Below are 26697 nucleotides of genomic sequence, written 5' to 3' on the forward strand. Positions count from 1 at the left end.
CGAAATAAAATATAATATTTAAGTCCAAAATTAGCATTCCTATGTGTCGTAATAATAGATCACTCAAATAAAATACAAATATAATAAATATAACAAGAATTAGAAATAGCTAGGTATATTATTTGATATTAAAAAAAATATTGAATTAAATAATATTAATATATTAATAAAAACATATAAAACTATAACAAGTAGGGATAGCAGTCACAAATTAGTGTAGCAGTCACTTTTTACCTTTGTACAAATTTTGATCAGTGATATCTAAAATTAATTTCATTTCAATGGGAAAGCTGTAGCAACTCTCAACTCTTTTTTCATATTATATATTTTTTGACGGGAAAATCACTAAAATATTTGTCCGAATTTAGGTTGTTTCTTAACTTAAATTTTGTTTTTTGTTTACATTTTTTGGGGAAAATATGGGTTCAACTTTAGTAGATGAATGAAATAAAATCTTTTCAAAAGATATCAACTTCTTCGGGCATGTCGCCAATACCGCGCCTAATAAGGAGTAATAAGGAGTAATAAGGATTTTTAGGAATATCTCTGTAACTCTGCAACTAGACAGAACGATGACCTGTATGTGTGTTATTACTAAATAAAATTTAATGAAACAATAATAAAGTCAAATTATACAGATTCCAACACGGCAGTCGCTTAATTTTTAGTCAAATAAGTCAGCTTTTTATAAGTGCTTCTATTGTAAAAACTAAAGACGCAGTTGAATATATCGTTAGATTTTTCTTTAAATCGGTAGATCGGTAGCTTACAGACGAAACCGGTAGACCTGGCAACTCTGTGATGAACTGACGGGAGTCAGAATAGCGAGGTGCGGAGGCGCGGGAAGGGAAATAAAATAATGGCGATAAATAAAGGGCAGGGAGATGGGTATCATGAGTGGATGGGAGGTGGCGGAATTTCCAAAATTTGTTATCTTATTGGAGTTTGTCTAAGTAGACAGTCGTAGTGGAAGTGGAAACGGGGAAGTTGTTGTCCATCTCTGTTTAAGCATAGACTTTTTATAGGCGTTTCATTCCAATGCATGTAATTCCTATGCCTAGAGATCCATTGCCGGGCCTGTATAATCAATACCAAGCAATACCAGCTAAGCTTACGAAATTCCGAAGCAGCTTAACAACCGTTGCAATAAAATCATCGCAATCTTATTAAAATATCTTGAACAGGAAAGCGGTAATAATGGCCATTTATATCCCTTAAATGCTGTTACGAAAGTGAGGTTTGTTGATGTAAATTATAACTCTTTATATTTTTATAATTAATTCATCCCTATTTCCTAAAAGTTACGATTAAGTTTTTTCAATTTAATATAATATCAACGTAGTAGAACCTTTAGAACGCGAAATTAAACAACCTTTTTCTGTTTCCATTTCAACATATGGATTAATTTTAGCGCAGAAATTATATTTATAAAATAAATTGGAATATTTTAGATATTCCAATAAAAAAGTCATAAAGTTTGTATTGAAAAATTAAAATATATAAACTCCAGATTGGAAAACTTTTTCAGTTTCTCAAATTTTACCATATATATTAATTTTATATCGTCGAGTTTATAAAAAAAGTATTTTCTTTTTTTTTCAGCATAAAGTAATACTCATAACAGAATTATAAATCAGTAATATTATAGATGGAGGCAGCTGGTTGGGCGTATCGAGTATTCATTTACATAATATTCGAAAAAAAAAATCTAATATCGTTTATATTTATTTTTTGTTCTATACAGCTTTAATAAAAAAATACTTTTTTTTCATAGCGACTGTTAATCATTAATTAATTGCTTTATATCTATCAAACATAGTAGATAAAATAGTACTTTAACCGCAAGGTAGATTAAATGATACTTTTGTAAAATCGCTATTTTTGGGACTTACTCAACCGGGTTTCACAATGCAAATTCACCTCAAATATCCATTTAGTTGGTCATTGGCAAGCACTCTCTCATTGTACATGAAAATAACAAAACAAACATTTACTGATCTGGATAAATTGATAGTTAAATAGTAAGACTCACCCGGGGGTACTCCGCCCCCTACCCACTGATATATTCTATTTAATATATCCCATTCCATATTCTCCATCTAATTCAGATATCATTCGGTTATATATATTGGTTAATCATCTTCAACAACTAGTTAGTGTCACCTGAAATAGTATAGGGCTTCCCCCGGACGCAACTCTGCCGCTAAACAGATTCGCATCCCAATCGAATAGGCTAATTGGGGTACCTCACTACCCCAACGCCGCATCGTGTCAATCGAGAAGACAAGGGAGACCTCAAACTCTCAAGACCAACCTCGAAGGCAAGACGTCGCAAGAGGTTTTCTTCTGGTCAAACGACCCGTTGCCTTACAGTACATGCAACGTTTATAGTCAAAAGACTTTCAACCCCCAAATATCAGCTCTATGACAAAACACAACACAACAGCCAGCCGGCCTATCAACTACTGACTCGCCTCCGGCAAGCTAAGCCTCCTCTTACATCACAATTGTACCGGATCGTAAATATTTACATTACTTGCCAATGAATCATACTATTTTCTCTAATCGACTTTCAAATAGAGTGTTTTAGCATTACTAGATAAATAAATAGAGAGTTTCCGAATTATAAAACCATTATTATAACCAACTTATTTTCCAAGTTTTACGCTTTAACAGCGACGATAGGTTAAAAACTTTATTTGTTCTCGCACGTTTTTTAATTGCTTCCATTTTTGAAAATTTTTGTATTCCTTTTCATAAGTTATTCGGGATTTAAATGGAAGTAGTATGGATCTGGCGTTTGTCGCCTCAGCCTGAATATCTGTTGGTAATTTACTTATTTCGTTTTGACTCATTTCAGTCTCCAACTCAATCAACAATCGACACCAAAGAGAATTAAAAAATATTGACTCAAAACTGACAACTAAAGAGACAGCTTTATTTATTTGTCAAATTACATAGAAACCAACGCCAACCCAGCACAATATTTTTTCTACTCGTAACAAATTTCTTGAAATAATAATTTCGGAATTTTTTTTAAAACGTACCTCGCCATGGAAGAAAATATTGTTTTATACACGACGATAAAATTGCATTATTGTCTCCCGAAATTAATTTACTCGCGATTAAAAAATAACTATTTTTGATATTGTAAAAGCTATATTTATAAAAAACTAAACACCTAAATAAACAAATAGATTTTATTAGAAAACTTTAAACTATTAGTTGTTAAAGTGGTTGTAATTATCTGTACTAAAAACTTAGAAGTAAGAATAGCGTAATTAAAGTAATAATTAAAAGCAAATACACTAAATATTTTAGAACTAAAATCAAGTCTCAAATTTGCGGTAGAAAAGTTTAACCGCTTGTAAAACTCAGTTTACTACGGAGATTTAACTAAAACTTACTACAGCTAACAAAGGTTTAAGAGTTTGGCACAGGCAAACAGCTTCTAAAACACTGGAAATATATAAATTCTTAAAGTTCCTGGTGCAGGATTTTGCTGCAGCTATGTTCTACTTCTTTACGATACCTGTATGTAAGAAAATGTGTAGATTTTAAATTTGCACTTTGCACGTAACATCTTAATAATTAAGTACAAATTATTTACAAAGTCTAGAAAATCGTAGGTTTTATAGCTTTAAAAATCAATAACTTTTTTATCATTAATTTCTACATGTGATTGATTCATTCTCCCCGAGAGCTCCAAAACTCTCTTCTCATTTACTCTTAAATTATTCTACATATTGATATTTACAACAATAAGAATTAAACAAAGTTCACCTTCAGATCTTAGTCTGACGTCAACTTGTTCTAGTTTAATTTTTATTGTGCAAACATTATGTTTATAAAAATATATTGCATTTATTTCTGGGACACCTTGTATATATATTCGCTGAATAAACAAATTAAAGTTTTGAATATACACAAAAAATACACCTTGATTTTTTTCATAATTTCACGGAATCCGATACCCATATTATGCAACTTTTAAATTTCGGAAAATAAATTAGAAATATGGGTATTTTAAAAATGGAAGAATATATATATTTGATACCAATTAAACTTTAAGTTACGTAATCTGCACTCCATATTATTATATTTTCAAATTTATTGTTGTCAACCTGGGCTGACTAACTGGAATTTAAATTTTCCGCTGGGGATTCAGATGGTAGCTCTGCTGTAAAAAAAAGTTTTGTTGACGTATATAATAACTGTTTATAAATTTATCGTTAATTTATTTTTGTTTTCTAAAATAATTTTGAAGAAAGTATGTAAAAGTGGGCTAATATAATTGTTAGTAGACAAAATACCGAAAATGCAATATCTACATTGCACTAAGTAGCTGAAGACATATTTAATTGCGTACCATGTCTCGGTTAAATATGACCTTAAGACACTAATACACACATACACACTGTCTATTCAACTAAAACAATACTGTGTAGTGATCTGTATATCATTTCTTATTCAAGATTTTCCTTAAATCTAAATACTACTAAGACATAATTGTTAAGTTGCTTAACAAACACATTTTTTATTCTTTTTAGGCTTTTGAAGTATTAGAAGATCTGCTGGTGAAAAATAAAATTTGCATAGCGGTTAAAGAAAAGTTGGTTAAGGATTCAGGGGTTGGCAATATATCGGTTTACGACAACATCGTGCAGAAGCTTCAGACGAAGCCCAGGGCTAAAGGTAAGTGGCAGTTCAATTTTTCTGTCATTTTCAGGACTCGACTGTTTCCAACTAAACGACTTTAGGGCTTGTATTTTTCTATTTGTTGGTAGGGTTTTAAATTTCGGACAGCAATTACCAGATATTATTTAAATTTGAGCGCTACAGTTTGCATAATGACTTTGTAGTTAGTACTATTACTATGATATAATGATTTTATAAGAAAATAGTTTAGAGTTTAACTTAATTACTAAATAATTAATTATATCTTTGTGCTTTAATAGAGTATCAGTTACGCAACGATCATTATTAATGAACGTAGGTTTATCTGTCTGTGTGTGTTTGTTTGTATTCTGTGCCATTAAGGCAGTGAATAAAATTTTAATTATGTAAACGAGTAACTAATGAATAATCGTAATCTACCGTAATCTGCTTCATTTTTTTTCTGCCATTTAAAGGGTACCCCCACCTGCTATTTACTTAAGTTTATTTTAAATATAATTAAAGCAATCTCTTAGTAGTTTTATTTTTGCTTTGCTGTCGCTTTAGTATCTTCTCTTAACTACCTATCTCTTGTATTTTAAAGATGATTAATCTTTATTTATTATTCTGTTTTATTTAGAGTTCTATTTAATTTACCTTATTTTTTTTAATTTTCTTTAACCATTAAAGTATAATTATTATTTAACCCTTTATTTCTAAGAAATATAACAGTATTATGATAATAAAATTCAACGAACTGGTAAAAAACTAATATAATTTTGTCTTCAGTGAGGGCTAACAAAAAAAGCTTAACATAATGTGCCTTAATTAGGTTAGACTTGGGAAATAAATGAAATCATTACTGTTTTAATGGCAACATAAAAAAAAGAACTAATTAAATTAATTATATTGAAGAAACTCAATTGAGAGAAAAGTTTTTTGGTGCCTGCGATAGAAGAAAATTACTTTAAAAAGATATAACAATAATTTCGAGAACAATCCAAATTGTATTACCTTAATCGATATTCTTATTTGAAAATCTTGCACCACTACTTTTAAACAATAATTTCAAATTTATTGTAATTTTCTTCCAAGTGCTTTTAGCGATTCTAATCAAATTTTAAGGGTGAAAGTTACTATAGGTGCTACATATTTTAATGCTAAAAACGAGTCAAAATATACACCAGTGACGTGCATATGGGTTATCACTGGAATATTTTTCTAGAAAAGCATGTGCGCCACTGACTTTTTTCTCTTGTTAAAAAAAAGTTACTATAAACATGGGTATGAAAATGCCTAGTTTTAGAGCGTTATTAAGGATGTTAAAACTTTATAAAATTAGGTTTTTTGTAGTTATCTTAAATACCATTTTTTATTTTAAGTTGCTGTAGGTTAGCCTAATAATAATAATAAGTAATGGTAATAATATTTAATAATAAATTAGGTATAATTTATTAATTTTATTTTTATTTTAATTTTATTAGATTAATAAAATTGCGTTTATCTCATCAAGGTAGCCGAATTTGACAAAATATCAAAAGATAATTTTTAATTGGCATTAAACGGCCTATATAATTTTGATATCAAAAGAAAAAAGTCAGTGGCGCACATGTATTTTTTAAAATATTCCAGTGATAACCATATGCACGTCCCTGATAAATTTATCGACACTTTTTTAGCATTACAATATGTAGCACTTATAGTAACTGTTACCGTCAAAATTTCATTCGAATAACTAAAAGTACTTGGACGAAAATTATAATAAATCAATAAAAATAAAAATCAAACAAATAAAGATTATTAAGATTTGAACACCCTGTAGCTACGAAACAAAGCAGAATCGGACCTATGTTAATATGAAAAATAAATATTATTTTTACATGAGGAATCTCCCCACGGGAGATGACACATGTTTGTCGAAACACCTTGTATATAAAGATAACTAGCATGTACCAGCAACTTCGTTCGCGTCGAATTAATCATTTGTAATGGTGATGATAAAGCAAAGCAAGAATTTCCATTACCATACAAACTGGATAAAATTTTCTCACATTTATGTCAGCGTGAGAAAAAACAATATGGAGATATTATTATATAACTTGGTAATATTTGAGAGGTAGTTTCATCTCGTTGGAATTTGACTTTCGAAAAATCCGTTTGCCAAAAATAAGCTTTTTACGTCAAGCAGTTTAAGCAGAATCGTGGTTAAGAAATTACCCAACATTTTGGAACATCCTGTATGATTTTTTAAAAAATATCAAAATATGTAAAAAAACCAAATAAATTATGCTTGTCCAAGCGTTTTCCCGATAGACTAACCGTTTTTTAAATAACAAATATTGTAATATTTGAGGGGCGTTTTCACCCTCTTGGAATTTGAGGTTCGAGAAACCCCTCCTTATCGAACCTCTACACCCCACAGTCAATCCGTTTGCCAAAAATCAGCTTTAAACGTCGAGCAGTTTAAGCAGAATCGTGATTACTCAATGGTGATATTTTATGAAACACCCTGTATAAATTTATAAAAAATCTTAAAATATGTAAAACAACAAAATAAAATATACGTGTTTAAGAGTTTTTTTCCGAAAAACTCACCGGTTTTTAAATGAAAAATATTTTAATATTTGAAGGATAGTTTCACCCCCTTAGAATTCGAGTTTCGAAAAATCCCTTCTTATCGAACCTCTGCACCCTAAAGTCAATCTGTTTTCCAAAAATCAGCTTTTTACGTCAAGTGATTTAAGCAGGATCGTGATTAATCAATGACCAGATTTTTCGAAACACCCTTTATACATTTTTAAAAAATCTTAAAATATGTAAAAAAAACAAAATAAAATATACGGGTTTAAGCGTTTTTTCGGAAACTTGACCGTTTTTTAAATAAAAAATATTGTAATATTTGAGGGGTGGTTTCACCCTCTTGGAACTGGAATTTCGAAAAATCCCTTCTTATCGCACCTGTACACCCTAGAATCAACCTGTATGCCAAAATTGAGCTTCTTACGTTGAGTGGTTTGAGCAGGATCGTGATTAATCAGTATGTCAGTCACTTAAGGAATTTACGAGGGGTAAACCGCAGAGGAATTATGGTGTACACTATGAAGGAATTCTACAGGAATTCCAAGGAATCACGAGGAATTCCAAGGAATTCCATAGGAATTACTAGGAATTCCAATTATTTCCGTAAGAATTCCAATGAATTCCAAGGAATTTCTTAGAAATTTAGAGGAATTCCACAGGAATTAAGAGGAATTACAAGCAACTTTATAAAAAATTAACGAACATTAGTAAACCATGAATACTATAATAGGTAGTACTAAATTTAAAGAAAAACGTTTTGCAGGCGATTTTTTACTATCCGTTTTTCGTTTTCGCTTCCAAAATTTCCCAATATCAAATATCTACAGGTTAGATATTCTTTTAATTTAATATTGTACCCTCGATTATATATCTAAAATATTTTCCAATAGTACGGCCGAACCACCCCCGAGAGATCTACTTATAACGTTCCCTGATTTCGCCATTTTAAAGAAACCCTCATAAGATTTTTTTATTCAGTACTCCAGAAAGTGTAAAGTTGATTTTTTCATTTCCTCGGAATAATACCTAGGTATATACTATAGGGAAATTAATACAACTTTAGGTGCACTTCATCAATGATACCATGCGTAATCTTATGGAATTTACTGGTGATCGTATTATGACGTGCAACTGAAGTTTTATTAATTTCCTTTCCTATAGATACGAGTATACTAGGTACCTATCATTTTCAAAAAATCTCGAGAAAAAATAATTTTAATAAGTAAGTTCCGACATATTTCCAGTATTTTCACCTCATGATCCCCTATTAATCCTAAAATTTAACTAAAAAAAACGTAAATCTCGTAAGAGTACTTTTTATTGTTAGATCTAGTACTTATAGAGACATTAGACATTTATAAAAATCACCAGAAAATTCATAGCGGAACTGCGAAACCGAGGTGGCAACGCTGGTTCAGACTGAAAGAGTTACCGAGTTCGTATCAAGGAATTCCAAGGAAGACCTTGAATGATTGGCCTTGACCTTGAAGACCAGGAATTCCAAGGAATTCCTAAGGAATTACGAGGAATTCTGAGGAATTATTTGAGTAAAAGGAATTACGGTGTACACTTTTTCCTCTGCGGTTTACCCCTCGGGAATTTATATATTAGTATAGATTATCCTTGAATTCAAAACACGACTTGCAGTGGCAATCATTTATAACCCAGTTACTTCAGCAACATCCGCAAACTGCTAAAAAACTTATTGACATTTTACGAACGCTTCGTAAAATGCGGCATAGAAAAATAAGAGACTTGTTTGCGCTTCCTTAAACTACAATTATTTCGCCCCTTTATATGCAGATGCCTTGTGAAAACAGTATTTTTTCGAGGAGACCGCGAAAATAGACGAACGAATCGCCCGATTGGCAAAAATGTTCACGTAGTAGCAGAACTAGGAAACGCATACTGAATTTGAAAATCTCGGCTTTGTAGGGGAGCCTTAATAAAGCCTATGTCGTTTATTCATTGAATTTTTTTGCATGGGGAATAGCGGTTTGGTATCAGACAGAAAAATAACGGGATAAGCCATAATAAAAAGGCATGAAGAAAAAAAAACGTCAAGTATATTGTTGAATCTCAACACGTAACATAATAATAGAGTATTTGTATACAGTGAACTATAGGCGAACATAATGTTTATATAAATTTGCATAGAAAACGTTTTTTTTTTGTCTAATACGATATCAAAATTTTATGTCCCCCGATTGTATTTACACGGGGATTTTTATTATTAACATTGTACAGGGCGAATCTTAAATAAGGCACTTTTTTAAAGGCACTATATTTGGATCCCAGAAATACGTCTATGAGGCTTTTTTTTGCGAAAATTTGTAATTTTTTGAAAAAAAAAATGTTGGATTTGTTTTATAATTTTCAGTTAAAAAACATAATATCTTCATAATGTGGCAACCTATCCTAACCTAACCAAAGAATGGTATAAATCATAGTCTAAAAACATTGGCACCAACCATATCAACTATAGCTGAGTAACCTACCGACTCCAGGGACCTCAGTACCTGCAAGTTTGGTGGGGACCTGCTAACTAACAAATCCTTTTCAGTTATGAATGTTTAAGTGTGTTAAACCTCAAACCTTGGTATGAAGACAATATTTGTATTATTATTTTTCTTTTATTAAAGTTTAGAACAAAATAAAAACACTAAATCACCACAATACACCAAAACACTTTCACTTTTACACTGGACGCGCGTTTCGCTAACCATGTTAGCATCATCAGCAGATGATTATAAACTAAAGTACAATCTACAAGTTGAGCGTTTATATACTCGCCCAGTGGGCACCGAGTGGGCGTGGCAAAATCTAGCCAACCGAGTCAGAGCCCACTGAGCGTAACAGTTAGATTTCCGCCACTAGAGTAGTAGGAACAAAGAACTTGAAGGAATTGGACCGTTGTCTCTGTTCATACTATTTTTACATTTATTAATTCTGATGCATCTAATTGCCCGTAATTTGAGACTTGTTTAATTAATTTTAAATTATTAAGATCTATACAATGTTCTTTATCAACAATATGTTCAGCAACGCAAGATTTATCCGGTCTACCATATCTTATCTGAGCTAAATGTTCTTTAAATCTAGTTAATATTGATCTTCTAGTTTGCCCAACATATTTCTGATTACAATCTTTACAAGAAATTTCATTAATACCCGACCCTTCCAGTGGAGGTGTTTTTTATCCTTTGGATTACCTAATAATTGTTGTAATTTATTATTAGCACTATACACAAGTTTATAATTGACATTCTTAAAAATTCCTTTTAGACCACGGGATAACTCTCTATCAAACGGTATCGAAAAATATTTAGACGTATCTTAATTTATTGACTAGTTGAATTTTCAAAATCCATTACACTGTACCTACGTTCTCTAATGTAATCTATCAACTAGTGATATCTTTCGTTGGAAAGTGGGAAACTAAGTAATCTATGAACTAAGAAATTTAAACTAGCCATTTTATGTTCAACACTATGATGTGATTCATTAGGAATATATCTGCGTGTGGTCGTATTTTCCTACTATAGATATCAAATTCCAGGCAATTATTAGTATTTCTAATAACTAATACATCTAGAAATGGTAATCTGTCGTTGTTCTCAATTTCATGCGTAAATTTAATGGAAGGAAAACGATTATTTAACTTAGAAATAAAATTATCTATGGTGTCTGAATTTGTGTCAAGAACAGCCAAAATATCATCCACATACCTAAACCATACTCTTGGAAAATACTCAAACTGATTCTTAGCCTCCACTTCAAACCAATGGATATTCTCCTTCACTAGTTGATAAATTAATTAGAAAACGTAGGTATAGGTTAATGATTTCTGAAAATTCGACTTTTCAAGTGGAGAAAGATACGTCTAAATATTTTTCGATACCGTTTGATAGAGAGTTATCCCGTGGTCTAAAAGGAATATTTAAGAATGTCAATTATAAACTTGTGTATAGCGCTAATAATAAATTACAGGCAATTATTAGGTATTTCTAATAACTAATACATCTGGAAATCGGTAATTGTGAAATTCTTGTAATTTCATGCGTAAATTTAATGGAAACTAGAAGACAATATTTAGATAAAGATATAGATAAGATATATGTAGACCGGATAAATCTTGCATTGCCGAACATATTGTTGATAAAGAACATTGTATAGATCTTAATAATTTAAAATTAATTAAACAAGTCTCAAATTACAGGCAATTAGATGCATATGAAAGCATCAGAATTAATAAATGTAAAGATAGTATGAACAGAGACAATGGTCCAATTCCTTCAGGTTCTTTGTTCCTACTACTCTAGTGGCGGAAATCTAACTGTTACGCTCAGTGGGCTCTGACTCGGTTGGCTAGATTTTGCCACGCCCACTCGGTGCCCACTGGGCGAGTATATAAACGCTCAACTTGTAGATTGTACTTTAGTTTATAATCATCTGCTGATGATGCTAACATGGTTAGCGAAACGCGCGTCCAGTGTCAAAGTAAAAGTCTTTTGGTGTATTGTGGTGATTTAGTGTTTTTATTTTGCTGTGTAACACCAAAGGTTCCAACCCTCAACTGTAAAGTTTAGAACAGCAAAATCGTCCTTCCTTAAATTGCTTTCTTAAAACAGTCCAATAAAATGAAATGTATTTCTCAGGCTTCTGTACAGGTTGGTGATGTATGGTTATCGCTTCTTTGATTTTTGAATAAACATAACATACGTAAAAACTAAAAACAAGTTAAAAAATAATCATACAAATAGTTTGAGGCTTTTTGGTTTTACCTTGGTAATTTTATTTATTTTTGTTATCAACTAGATAAAATAAAATAAATTACGTATTCTTAGGTGAACAATGTCAGTAATAATAAATGCTTTGTACCTTGACTGATATAAACGTTAGAAATGCTAATTTTAAATTTTCATAATTCCATACGCCATTCCTACAGGAAAAATCCCTTTATGACAACTGAAAAATTAGCAGAGGTAAAAAAGTAATTTTCAAACAAAAGCAATTTTCATTGTAAAGTACAATTTCTCTAAGAAACGAAATTTTGCCCCTTGGAGCAGAAACGACTTTGTGTTAAAAATACAAATTACCATTTTCGTACAGGTCTTTTTTTATTTAAAAAAAAATGATTTTATAATCTATGAAAGATGATTTCTGTAATTTTATTTTGTTTTTATTCACATGTAATTACTGATGGAATGGCATTAGTGCTCAATAGCCAATTTTTTTATGTTTTCATTAAAAATATATATAAAATTTACAAGCTTTTGATTGATTAAATATTAATTTTGATTGTTCGGTCTCTAAAATCCATTTTAAATACCCGTGTTGAACTATATCTAGTATCTTATTTGTGGAAATGTTGTACTATATGCTACATACTCTTAAAATATTATCAATTGACATTCAAACTTAATATTTAGTTATTGAGACACATTTGAATATATTATACAGGGTGAGTCTTTAATAAGTACAAATACTTTCAGGGAACGTAGATCTCGATAAAAGAAACATATTTTCTCTTTACCGTTTTTCAAATAAGTCAAATATGACCATAGATAAAAGAAAATAATATTCTATTAAGATAGATATGAAAATTAATAGTAAAATTTTGGGTCAAAGCGCCCCTCCGTGTTCTTAGTAGAGACTACGTTTAACCCAGCGCCTTCGCCTCTTCTGCTGTAAATATTTTTTATGTTTATATTTGATTTCAAAGGATTTAGTTTTAAAGTTACACTGATATATTAGTATATCAGAGTAACTTTAATAAAACATAAGAATATATATATATATATTTTACAGTTTATTAAATATAAATTTTGACTACAAGGTAGAAAGTAAATCACAATATTTGATAAACCTTATAAGTATACCATTTTTACAGTTAATAAATAATAAAACTATTCTGACTATGATATTTAAAATTTAGATAGATAGAATATTAAAAAACATATCGGTATTTGCAGACGCAGACCGAAATTCAATAAAAACCGAAAATCGGGCATTTTTCACAGAAAAGGTATTTTTTAATTTATCAACAATCATTGTCAGGTTGACAATATACAGGGTGTTTTCTAATTAATCTAAAAAATTGTGGTGTGATTCCTCACGTGTTCTTAAAACAATTTTTATATAATAATTGGGTCTAAAGTACTTCCTTTCTGATCTACAGGGTGTTAAAAATTAAAAAAAAAATCGATATTTTGCTTAACATAAATGGTATACTACTGCTTTTTTAAAGAAAATATATTTTTTTCTTGACTGGCCATCCTTTTTCAACAAAATTGATCTTTTGAGTTTTTCTTGTTCATCAAACGGTTGCCGAGAAAAAAATAAATACTTGTTAAGAGCCCGCCTTAAGCCGTTTTCTAATGATTTTTTGTTTTTTAGATTAATTAGGTATTTACCTGATATAAAATGACAAATAAGTGCCACTGTTGCCAGACTTATTGAGGAGTATAGACATCCAACTGTAATTATTGCTAAACGGCTTTACATGCTCATGTAAACATGTACCATAATGCTTATGACCTTTACATTATTTGTATTTATAGAACACCTGACTCTGACGTGCAATTATGCTGTCATAATCTACTAAGCTTGCTTGAGTCCCTGCCCTTAAAAAGCAAATTAATTTTTTGTGGTGATCTTAATATTGACTTTGTTAGTGTATGTGCTGCTCAGGAGTTTCTTCAGTCCATGTTTGATTCTTTTGGAATAGCCATGCATGTAGGCTCACCTACCAGAATATCCAATACCAGTTCTAGTACTATAGACTATGTTGTGTCATCTTTTGATCCTAACTCTATCGCCTGCAACGTCTTTAGCTCGGGACTCTCTGATCATGAGGCAGTTTTAACTGAATTTTCGATAAGTCCAAAATCAAAAATGCCCCTCGTAAATTATGCCGTATTTTTTCAGAAAACAATGCTCAAAAGTTCAGCCACTTATGTAAAACAACCAACTGGGATACTAGCTCTTATGATGTCGACATCGAATGTTCTATTTTCGTAAAAACATTAACCAGTCTAGCGTTCAAATCCTTTCCTCTTAGGCCTATAAAAAATAAGCATAATAAACCTTGGACCACTAAAAGTCTACGCATATCTTCTAAAAACATGCGTTCATTATCTCACTTAAAAAAATTCTCAGACAGTCTCTTCTTCCACAATTACGTAAAACTATACAGAACAAAATAATAAACACCCTGTATATGCATATCACAGGCAACCAAATAAACTAGTAACCTCTAAAAATTATTTTTCCTACCACTAGCGACATACCGTGTTTTTTAGTGAGTACTAAATTATTTTATCAAAATTTCAACATATAAGTTTGCAGGCAATGAATATGAATATATTTAAAAAAATATATTTTTTTTGTTTAAATTTTGAGAAACACTGAATCTTTTCTCGGTTCTCTTTCTTGTAAATTTAATCAACTACCTATGTTGCTATATTACCAAGATATTATGTTTATCTAAAAATTTTAAAAAATTCCAAATTTTCTAAATTTTACTTTCATGAAAAAGAACTCATAGACTGCTATTCTGATGTCGAAATATACTACTACTAAAAATATTTGGATTTACTTAAAACTCACCCTGTATTATCAAACAAACGTTTACTTCAAAATTCAAACAAAGTAAAGAACTAACTAGGTAGAATAATTAAGTCAAGAATAACACACAAGAAACTCCACATTTACAGACACAAATCAAATATTTGTTTTTAATTTGCATTTGACGTTTGGATAAATTTCCGAACAATTTAATGAATTAAATAGATAACTGATATTTTTGTCGACCATATTGTATTCAAAATAAAAACACTAAATCACCACAATACACCAAAACACTTTTACTTTTACACTGGACGCGCGTTTCGCTAACCATGTTAGCATCATCAGCAGATGATTATAAACTAAAGTACAATCTACAAGTTGAGCGTTTATATACTCGCTCAGTGGGCACCGAGTGGGCGTGGCAAAAACTAGCCAACCGAGTCAGAGCCACTGAGCGTAACAGTTAGATTTCCGCCACTAGAGTAGTAGGAACAAAAGAACTTGAAGGAATTGGACCGTTGACTCTGTTCATACTATCTTTACATTTATTAATTCTGATGCTTTCATATGCATCTAATTGCCTGTAATTTGAGACTTGTTTAATTAATTTTAAATTATTAAGATCTATACAATGTTCATTATCAACAATATGTTCGGCAACGCAAGATTTATCCGGTCTACCGTATCTTATCTGAGCTAAATGTTCTTTAAATCTAGTTAATATTGATCTTCTAGTTTGCCCAACATATTTCTGATTACAATCTTTACAAGAAATTTCATAAATACCCGACCTTTCCAGTGGAGGTGTTTTATCCTTTTGATTACCTAATAATTGTTGTAATTTATTATTAACTCCTATACACAAGTTTATAATTGACATTTTAAAAATTCCTTTTTAGACCACGGGCTAACTCTCTATCAAACGGTATCGAAAAATATTTAGACGTATCTTTCTCCACTTGAAAAGTCGAATTTTCAGAAATCATTAACCTATACCTACGTTTTCTAATTAATTTATCAACTAGTGAAGGAGAATATCCATTACATTCAGCTACATTCCTTAATTAATGATTAATGTAATCTCTTTCTATTTCATATCTTTCGTTGGAAAGTGGGAAACTAAGTAATCTATTATATCTTCCCACTTTCCAACGAAAGATATGAAATAGAAAGAGATTACATTAGGAATGTAGCTGAATGTAATGGATATTCTCCTTCTTTAGTTGACAACAAATGAAAAACGTAGGTATAGGTTAATGATTTCTGAAAAAATCTGACTTTCAAGTGAATAAAGTATATAAACGCTAACTCCGAATATATTTAGTTTATAATCATCTGCTGATGATGCTAACATGGTTAGCGAAACGCGCGTCCAGTGTAAAAGTAAAAGTGTTGGTGTATTGTGGTGATTTAGTGTTTTATTTTCAGAAATATGTTGGGCAAACTAGAAGATCAATATTAACTAGGATTTAAAGAACATTTAGCTCAGATAAGATATGGTAGACCGGATAAATCTGCGTTGCCGAACATATTGTTGATAATGAACATTGTATAGATCTTAATGATTTAAAATTAATTAAACAAGTCTCAAATTACAGTATTAATTAGATGCATATGAAAGCATCAGAATTAATAAATGTAAAGAGCGTATGAACAGAGTCAACGGTCCAATTCCTTCCAAGTTCTTTGTTCCTACTACTCTAGTGGCGGAAATCTGAACTGTTACGCTCAGTTGGCTCTGACTCGGCTGGACTAGATTTTGCCACGCCCACTGGTGCCCACTCGAGCGAGTATATAAACGCTCAACTTGTAGATTGTACTTTAGTTTATAATCATCTGCTGATGATGCTAACATGGTTAGCGAAACGCGCGTCCAGTGTAAAAGTAAAAGTGTTTTGGTGTATTGTGGTGATTTAGTGTTTTTATTTTGCTGTGTAACACCAAAGGTTCCAACCCTCAACTGTAATCATATTGTATTCCATAAAATATTCTTGTATTATTTTTACTATGTTGTATAATTATTATTCAATTTCGCATGATTAATGTATTATCATGCATTACACAATTCGAAACGTTAATTATCTTTGAAAGTGCTTTTAGCTGATATAATATTCAGGAGTAAATGAAATTTTAATCCGGCTATACCGATAGCTGTATTGTATACAACAAGATGTGCAAATTGTGCGATTTAGTTCAGAAATTTCATATAGTTTAGAGCAATAAATACTGATTTAGACGTTTATAGAGGACATTTGTTTATTATTTAAAAGAAAGTTTTCTTGTTCTTAACAAACACGTGTAGAATTTTTTTAGAATTTAGAATGCGTGGGAGGGGGTTAATCACTTCGACCTTACAGATCCATTGTGTCCCCCTTTCTTGAATCATAACTCATCATACAGTCCCAGGGCTTTGACAAAAGCCAGTATCTGGGACGGTTTTATAGCTGATATAAGCTGTTCATTAAGTAAATGAAATTTTAATCTGGCTATACCTGATAGCTGTATTGTATACAACAAGATGTGCAAATTGTGCGATTTAGTTCGGAAATTTCTATAGTTTCAATAAATACTGATTTAGACGTTTATAGAGGACATTTGTTTATTATTTAACTGAAAATCCGACACCTCTACTTTTCAGACCAATAACATGCTTTTTAATGTTGACTAGTTACCATAAGCAACTGAGAAACTTTTCCGGAAATTTTTTTGGAGGCGCTTGAAAGATTTAGTTCCAATTTTTTGACAGATGGAAAAGGTAAACATAAGATCTACAATCATAATGTGAATGAACTACAATGTCTATATATTGAAATATTACCCATTTGAGTTTTAGCAATACCTTGGCCAACTTAACAAATTATATTTTTTCAAATTTAGGTGTGAAATTTTCTTGACCGAATTTAACGCTGCTTGGCTATTCCTGATAAGATGGCTATTTCTTGCACCGATATTTTAGGAGATAAGTATCCCTCGTCTTCGACTCGGGATAATTTTCAAAATATTCGTGCCCTCAAAAAAATTTCCGAAAATAATTTAAGCTCTTGTGATATTATAAGTGAAAGTTTTTCTGTTCTTAACAAACACGTGTAACTCCAGGGACTTCTTGAAAGATCAAACAAACTATATAACTATAGCACGTGTATCGTTCTTTTGTAGTTTCTTTCTAGAGAAGTAAAGAATTTATTTCTTTATAAAAACAATCTTTTTTCAGACAATATACAGGGTGTTTCAAAACAAACGCGAAAAACTTCAGGGGGTGATTCGTTGTTCAAAATAAAGGGTAGTTTGCTTCATAAACGTTGGGTCAAAAGTCAACCATTAGGGAGATATTGCGGTACAAAGATGGCGGAAAAATAATGTTTTTATTTTTTATCTTGAAAACGAAAAGAGATAGACTAATAAAATTTTATGAAAGCATTACTGTTATGAAAACACACTTTCTGGTAATTTTTTCACTTTTTTAAAATGAGTGGAAGGGGTTCAAATAAACTACCCCTATCATTCTTGTTAACGAAATTTAAAGAAAAATCTTATCAAACACATGCAAAAAAATTAATTTGGATAGTTTAGTTTGTTTAGAAACTTTTTTATCTCTTGTATTTTTTTGATAAAACTCACCGATCTGAAATTAAAAAATAAAATGTAAAACATTACATGTCAGGACAAAAAACATTTTCTGATAAAGAATCTAGTGGGCTGCTGTAATTTTTTTAGGAAAAAATCTAGTCGGCCGCTGTTACTTTTTAGGATGTTCCTAATATTATTTTATTTGACATTACTCTACTGCAATACGTTATTATCTAGAAGATTATTATTATCGTTATTATCACTAGATTCTTAATCTAAAAATGTTTTTTGTCCTGACATGTAATGCTTTACATTTTATTTTTTAATTTCCAATCGGTGAGTTTTATCAAAAAAACACAAGAGGTAAAAAGTTTCTAAACAAACTAAACTATCAAATTAAAAGCTCATTTGCATGTGTTTGATAAGATTTTCTTTAAATTTCGTTAGCAAGAATGATAGGGGTAGTTTATTTCAACCCCTTCCACTCATTTTAAAAAAGTAAAAAAATTACCTGAAAGTGTGTTTTCATAACAGTAATGCTTCCATAAAACTTCATTAGTCTATCTCTTTTCGTTTTCAAGATAAAAAATAAAAACATTATTTTTCCGCCATCTTTGTACCGCGATATCTCCCTGATGGTTACTCAGATCAAATAATGTAAATGAAAATATCTAGGATAATCTTTGTTTGAGGGGTAGACAACCTTAATAGTATTTTTTGAAGAGACATGAATTCTCCATTGAATATCGTAATAATATACTGGGTGTTCCATTTAAAATAAAAGAGTAACATGCTTTTAAAGGTGACTAATGTTAAACATTAATTTTGTCTCACAATGTATAACTTTTTGGATCAAGTTTTAATTTAATTTAAAGTACTAAGTTACTTTAAGTTAAATAGTTAATTTAACTACATATTAGGCTGTACCGGGTAAATTCCAATTTAGGTAGCTTTTATTGTAATTTAAAAATTATTCTTTATTTCTAGAAAATCTCAAATATGTCAAAAACCTTACATTTTAGTCATATACTTTTCTTATTAAACTCACCTTTTTTTGCTCCCAGAATCTGAAAATAAATTAATATATAGGGTGTTCCGTTACAAAAAACACAATTTTGATATCGTCCCATTGCTGCCAAAAGTCACTAACTGCGTATAAAAATGAATTGCATTGCATAAAGATGTTATAGTTAGTAACTATTCGGTATTAAAATAAAACATAAATAGCCAGAAATCGTAGTTAATGACTTTTGCAATCGATTCTCCGCTTCAAAACATAGTTAGTGATTGAATTTGGTTATTCGGAAAAATGTTAGTTAGCGACTTTTGGCAGCAATAGGACGATATGTAACTTTTTTGGTGATACCCTGTAAAACTATATTTTAAAAAGTGCTCTGAATTAACCTACATATGCTCACAAAATTTCATTTCAATACAAACTGTCGTTCTCCTTGGAGCTTCCGCGGCGTATGAGAGGCGCCACCCAGTATATATTTATTTCTATCGTAAGCATTAAAATACAAATCACGGAAATAAAGTGACCATAGCCTTATATCAGACAAATTCAAAATAAAAGATTAACTCCCGACTCTTTTATTTAGGCTGCATCATTTTCGGCTCGGACCAAGAAGTGGCCGAACTGATGAAGGCAGTGCGACGTTGCAACGCCACCGGCTGGTTCTCCTGGATCGGTTCGGACGGCTGGAGCGCCCGCTCCTTGGTGTCCGACGGCAACGAGGCCGAGGTCGAGGGCACGCTCTCGGTGCAACCCCAAGCCAATCCCGTGCTCGGCTTCAAGGAGTATTTCTTGTCGCTCAACGTCGAGAACAATCCGAGGAATCCGTGGTTTGTGGGTAAGTGGCAGCCATGGTACAAAGAATACAAGGTATGATATTGCGCAGGTTGGTCGCTACGTCACAGGTGATAACAGGCGCTATTGGTCAGCACGCTCCGCGCGCCAGTTCAAATCGTCAAGATATTGTTATAAACCTGTTTTTTTGTTTATATACCGTCATTGAATTATCGCTAAGCAAGTTACTGTGGAGCAGTGCGTAAGGAGTCGGGCTAGGAAGCGAGAGACCGGAGTTCGAATCTCGGCCGGGACATAACTTGTTATTTATTTTTTTAAATACTGTTGTATTCTATAGTTTATTTTTGTAGTATAAAAAAAAAGAACTATTTATCCTTATTCTATTTATTTTTTAATCTCCGGTATTAATATAAATTGATTGTTGGTACAATACCTCATTTAATATAAAATAATATTCTACTTTTTGAAATGTATCGGGCCCTAATTGTACCTAAATGTAATATATTTTTAATGATATACCATATTGTAAACTATTTAATATTTCAGTCACTTAAAAAGTTAATTTGCATTGAATAATTGCCTACCATTAAAGGAAATTTGAGCTGGGCAATTGAGCTTGGGCAAATTCTGGGTATGCAAATACTTCCTCTAAATTTTGGGTTTCGTTCAACCGATTTATTCTCAAAACCTGAAACATCTACATATAAAAAGAAGCACAGGTTACTAATTATAATAAACTTCACCCTTGGAATTACTTCCACTAATTATAATAAACTTCCCCTTGTAATTACTTCTACCACAATTCCAATACATTCATCTGCATTGGCATTTTTCTACTTTTTTCGATGGGAAACAATAAAATTCCCAACATTTTTTAAATGATGTAACAATTCCTCTTGTGGTTACTTTTCCATATATATCCCTCATCTCTGTCCTCATGTGAAATCAGAGGCAATGAACATGAAAATTATTTACCATAAACATCGCAAACTAAAAACCTAATAAACAATTTTATAGGTACCGAATATAAAAATAAATTTAGTATTCTTATTCCCCTATTATGGTCCAAAGTCCAAATCCATGTTAATAGATAATTATTATTTTTAAATATATTTTTTTTGGAACTTCTGGTTTTAGTAATTATTAAATTAAACGAACTAAAAAGTCTTAAAAATAAACAATTCTTAACCATAACCCCAAAAAATGCAGATCTCCTGTCAACTTTCTTTATTTTTTATTTATTCCTCATTTTCCTAGTGACGTCACAGGTGGTATGCGCGAACTGAACGAAATTGGAGCCGCTATCGATCATACCTTGTATTCTTTGTACCACGAGTGGCAGCTGATAGCTAGAAAATAAGTGATACAGTTTAGGTTGGAATTTTTGGTGTGTTAAAATAGTCAAATAAAAGAGATATTCACTATAAAATATCAAAATACTTTAAAATCTGGACGGGCAATTCGCTAACCAAAAAGGCATATAGCATATAGCAGACCAGATAAGATTGATATTTATTTTTGATAAAAATCGTTACATAAATGTTAATAATTTAAAATTATTTCGGTTTTTTGCGGTGTATTCCAGTTTATTATTGTTTTTTTTTAGTTTATTAGCGGATTTTATTTCTTTTAATATTTTTTGGCGTCACTTCCCTTTGCTTTTCTCGCACAAAACATATCTGGCAAAAGCAAATTCATCGTTTAATTTAACTATAATAAACTTTTATATTTTTAATGACCCTTCTATATATCATTATTTGTTCCAACAAAATATTTTTGTTTGAAATATAGATTTTTATTTTATTTCTGTATCATGGTTCTCAAAATAAAAATATATAAATAAATATAAGTAGAATGAGTTTAAAATCTCAACAGCCGATATAAACATATATTTTTAGTCTATAACGCTATCACTAGCCAACATGGCGGATTTTTAATTCATTCTTTTATAAAACTGACATGGATTCGGACACAAATCATCTACATTATATCATATTTGTACCTGTAAAGAGAGAAACTCGTGTTTCGAAAATGAATCGTCGATAAATGGAAACCTTGTTTCCAAAATGTTTCGATTTGTACTGTATTCTGTGTACAAAGTCACCTGTCAACAACGCCAATCAAAACTTATGGTCAAAATAATTAAAACGTTTTTATTTACTTATTATAACACAATTAAAACATAAAAACATGTATTCCATTGTGGAAAAAAGGAAAAAAAGGTTTGCTGGTAACATCTTTCTTCGGTCTCCTGTTGGGTATGGGTAGTGGCTGTTATTACATTTATTTCTAAAACAAATCATCTCTGTAATGCGTATAATAAATAATTATTAAATCGAATAAGAAAAATATCTGTATTTGTTCTCACCGTATGTCCTTCCTTCTGCTTTTTTAATTATAGTACTATAAAAACCTGAAGAATGCTTAAATGCAAAAACTGTAGAACTAAATCAAAACAATAAAGTAAGGTTATGTTCTCATATGACAAAATATCAAATAAATTATGGAAACTTTTCAGGCACAAAACGGGTACGAAATCTGTAAATGTGAGCCACATCTGCTTCTTAAAAGTTTCGAAAAATTTGTGACACTAATATCTTTATTATTATAGCTTATGTAGTGAAACCATATTTTGGTAAAATGTTTCGAAACAAAAGGCGATTTATATTACGAAACATACCGGGTGTTGCATCGTCGAGCGGGACATAGGAAATCCCATGTAAATTTTACTGGGGTCAATTATTGGCTTCCCGAATTATTTTAGAGAATAATTCTATTTAGGTTTATTGAAGAGCACTAAAACCCACATTCAAAAGAATAACTTTAGATATTTTTGATTAGCCCGTTTACGAGTTATCGCCGATTTCTTTTTAAATATTTCTCCTTTCTTATGGCCCTGTATTTACTTATGAACACCAGTCAAGGTAAAAGATAACTGTCAAATGAAGTTGTCATTTAATAGTACCTAAATTAATGAGTTATTGAATATTGTAATAATACTATAATTAACCTTGTAATTGATTACTCTATTTTACTTTAATTCATATTAATTTGTATGAGTTTTCAATAATAATAAAGCACTAAATAGGTAAATTTCTGAAATGACAACTTCATTTGACAGTTATCTTTTACCTTGACTGGTGCTCATAGGTAAATACAGGGCCATAAGAAAGGAGAAATATTTAAAAAGAAATCGGCGATAACTCGTAAACGAGCTAATCAAAAATATCTAAAGGTATTCTTTTGAATGTGGGTTTTAGTGCTCTTCAATAAACCTAAATAGAATTATTCTCTAAAATAATTAGGGGAGCCAATAATTGACCCCATTAAAATTTACATGGGATTTCATATGTCCTGTCCGACGATGCGACACCCGGTATGTATGAAAAATGTGACGAAACTGTTTCGCAATGTTTCTCAGTACAGATTTTGTTTCGATTTTTTGTCTAAAAATGCTACTTGGGCAAGTATGAAACACACGTACGCCAGTCTGTGGACCCTTGAATAAAAAGATTAAGGAAAGAGCATATCGGTGTACGCCATTTTTTCAATCATGCGGTATATTCTTATTATATATTACTATCGTAATTTACTCTAACCCCAGCATCGTTAAATTAACTCTAAACTTCCCGAAACATTTTGATAACATATTATCGTAACAATTTCAGTCGCACACGAAGGTGTTCATACTCAGATAATAGGAGAGCATTACGTGAAATCAGCTCCGTATCGATTGTTCAACAAAAAGAAACATGACAAGCATAAATTTCTTTTCAATACGAGAATATTTTTCCTGCATTTGACGTTCCAATGTATCGCGTTTACGGAAATAACTGGTCTCGTTACGTGTATTAAGAAACTTTCTGCTTTCAACCAACTTAATTGGTATTGTTAATGAAATGTGTCACGTGTGTTACTGACATTGAGGGAAACTTTAATAAAAGCTATACAAAATTATTAAGAGTAGGCGTGGCAAAATGTGGTGTAAAATATTTTTTTGTAATTGTAAAAATGATATTGGGAAACTTTGCACAGTCATTTTTTTGAATATCGTCTGTCAAAATGTTCCTTGATTACAAATAGAAGCATATACTTTTCTTAAATAAAATACTGGTACACCCCTATATTTTTTTTATTTTTTCAGATAAAAATAAACGAGATTTGGTTTGTTAGTATATGACATAAATTAAGATTGATTGACGTAATCAATTGTTTTTGGTCGCTTCCTGTTTCACCGGAAATTACTACAACTTTTGAATTTTAAATGGCACCCTCGGTATGTTTTTACTTTATTCGATAGAAAATGACATTCTGAATAGAATGACATATCATATGTCAACTTTTGACATCCTCGCTGAATAAAAATCGTATTTTAAAATTCAATCTAGAGTACCATGGCTATGTTAAAAACACTAATCCTTAATCAAGGAGCCTTGGAAAAATAGATTTGGTCGTCTAATGTTTTTAGACACAAACTGTCCTGGTCAGTTAGAAAATGCTCAAATCGTATGTTTAACCATATCTCATTTTTTTCAAATGGAACGAGAGTGACTCATTAGCATATTTGCAAAAGTATTTTTTTACGAATAATTTGATGCCACACACTTATTTCGAATCAAATTTTAGTTGTCATATACTAACATACCAAATCTCGTTTTTTTAACTGAGAAAATAAAAAAGTTATAGGGGTGAGCCACTTTTGAGACGCACCCGGTATATGAGTTATTAAACTGATGAATACATGGTTAACACTGAATAAGACCGTCAAAAACTCATGATTAATACTCTCGAAAAATAATGTGAGTATTCAATTCTAACGAACTATTAACCTGGTATAAATTTCTTTCTATTTTCTAATAAAATAAACATCTCATCAACGAAATTAAATAACGATATAATAACGTTCAGTAAATATAAAAGGATATCTCATATTATAACATATAACAAACCATGTTGGTCTTGTTGATCAGCAGCAGAAAGTGCATCATTGTATTTTGATTGGAATACCGGAACAATACGGCTGACATTTCTAAAATACATTTTATGTATAAATATCTATTTAATTGTTTCATATTTTCATCAGAAACATCTATTCAAACCAATTTTTTGGCATTCAAAACTTATTGTGCATAATTTATCACTTTATGATACTCATTTTAATATTTTAGCAGTTGCACGAGATTATTGTTATTTTTAATTCTCTGGTTATTAAAAATATTTACGTTTTCAGTTGTTTTAATCTATAAGAAAAGGGTTTAAACCATTGTCTGCTAAAAGATTACAATAATTAAATGGATTACTAATTGAAATAAATATTGTTACTCCATCCAATAATTCGTTCAATCAAAAATTAAGTACATATTCTAGTTCAAAATTTATTTTATCATCAGCAGTAAGTTCGGAAAATACTTTTATTTTGCCTTTCTATTAAATAGTGCTTCATTTACAGTTTTCTTAATATCGAAAATGAAGAAATTGCTTAAAACATATTTTTACTACAACTGGGGAGAGTAACCTAAATAAAATTGTAGGTCTCTGTCTTTGAGTAATTAGGACACTCAAGTTCAGAATGTGAAACGTACTTCATTTACCAGCAACCGTGTGTGTAAGGTCGATGCTAAAGTAAATCTCTCATCTGTGTTAATTTAAATAAAGCTGATTCGAGTGTTCTTAAAACTGTTTACTCCGCTCGCGTTTAGTCTGACATTTGCTCCCAGAATATCTTAGCTTTAACCAACGCTGCTTATTTACCGCTGTTAAATGTTCTTTGACCGTTTATAGGAGACTGTAGAAAGGTACTTTGATACTATAATTTTGGTCAAACGTTTTAACAGTAAATTCACATTTCAGTTTCAACGAAAATAATTACAGATAGAATGTTAAAAATACCCTTTATTACCAGTTGAAGGGTTTACAGCTCATGCCACGTTGAATTTAGGTATTAAACCGGACTGGCATTATCTTGATTATAAACTGTAATAAATCGACTTAGTCTATAATTAATTTCAAATTTATAAAACTTATTTTAGAATATGGATCCAATGAAGAAAATATTCTTAAGATTTTATTCGATTAGCTAGTGCTTTCAAAAAAGCTTTTTTTATCTCTGTGTCTGTATCTGTCTCGCTGTTTCCTCATTACAGAGATTTGTGATCATCTCAATCAACAACTTATACCGCTCAACCCATAAACCAGCAACCCTGTAAAACACACGAAAATGGGACATCCTGTACTCTGTAATAATTACGGGAGTCAAGTTCTTAATGTGAAACGTACTTCATTTAGCAGCATCCTCGGCTATGGTCGATACAGAAGTAAATCTCCCAACCGTGGTAATTTAAATTAAGCTGTTTTGAGTGCCTTTAAAACTGGTCTTCGCTCAAACATTTAATATAACGTATCCTAATCTTCCAAAAACCAACGCTGCTTACGTCCTGCTTACTTCCGACTATTAAATGTTTCTTTGGCCGTTTGTGGAGAACTGTAGTCATTCCGCGACTATTTTGGTGAAA

General features: G+C 31.0%; 1 protein-coding gene across 1 annotated transcript in view; it reads left to right on the forward strand.

The window, feature by feature from the left end:
• Positions 1-26697, forward strand: part of LOC115885609 (metabotropic glutamate receptor 4) — a 350895-nt gene that overhangs the window by 226399 nt on the left and 97799 nt on the right. Inside the window, exons 4-5 of the mRNA XM_030904570.1 lie at positions 4551-4695; positions 19977-20228. Of these exons, the coding sequence (XP_030760430.1) occupies positions 4551-4695; positions 19977-20228 (397 nt within the window). The remainder of the gene's footprint in view (positions 1-4550; positions 4696-19976; positions 20229-26697) is intronic.

The sequence above is a fragment of the Sitophilus oryzae genome, unplaced genomic scaffold (assembly GCF_002938485.1).
Source record: "Sitophilus oryzae breed Bouriz unplaced genomic scaffold, Soryzae_2.0 scaffold_402_pilon_pilon, whole genome shotgun sequence".
NCBI classification, from domain to species: domain Eukaryota; kingdom Metazoa; phylum Arthropoda; class Insecta; order Coleoptera; family Curculionidae; genus Sitophilus; species Sitophilus oryzae.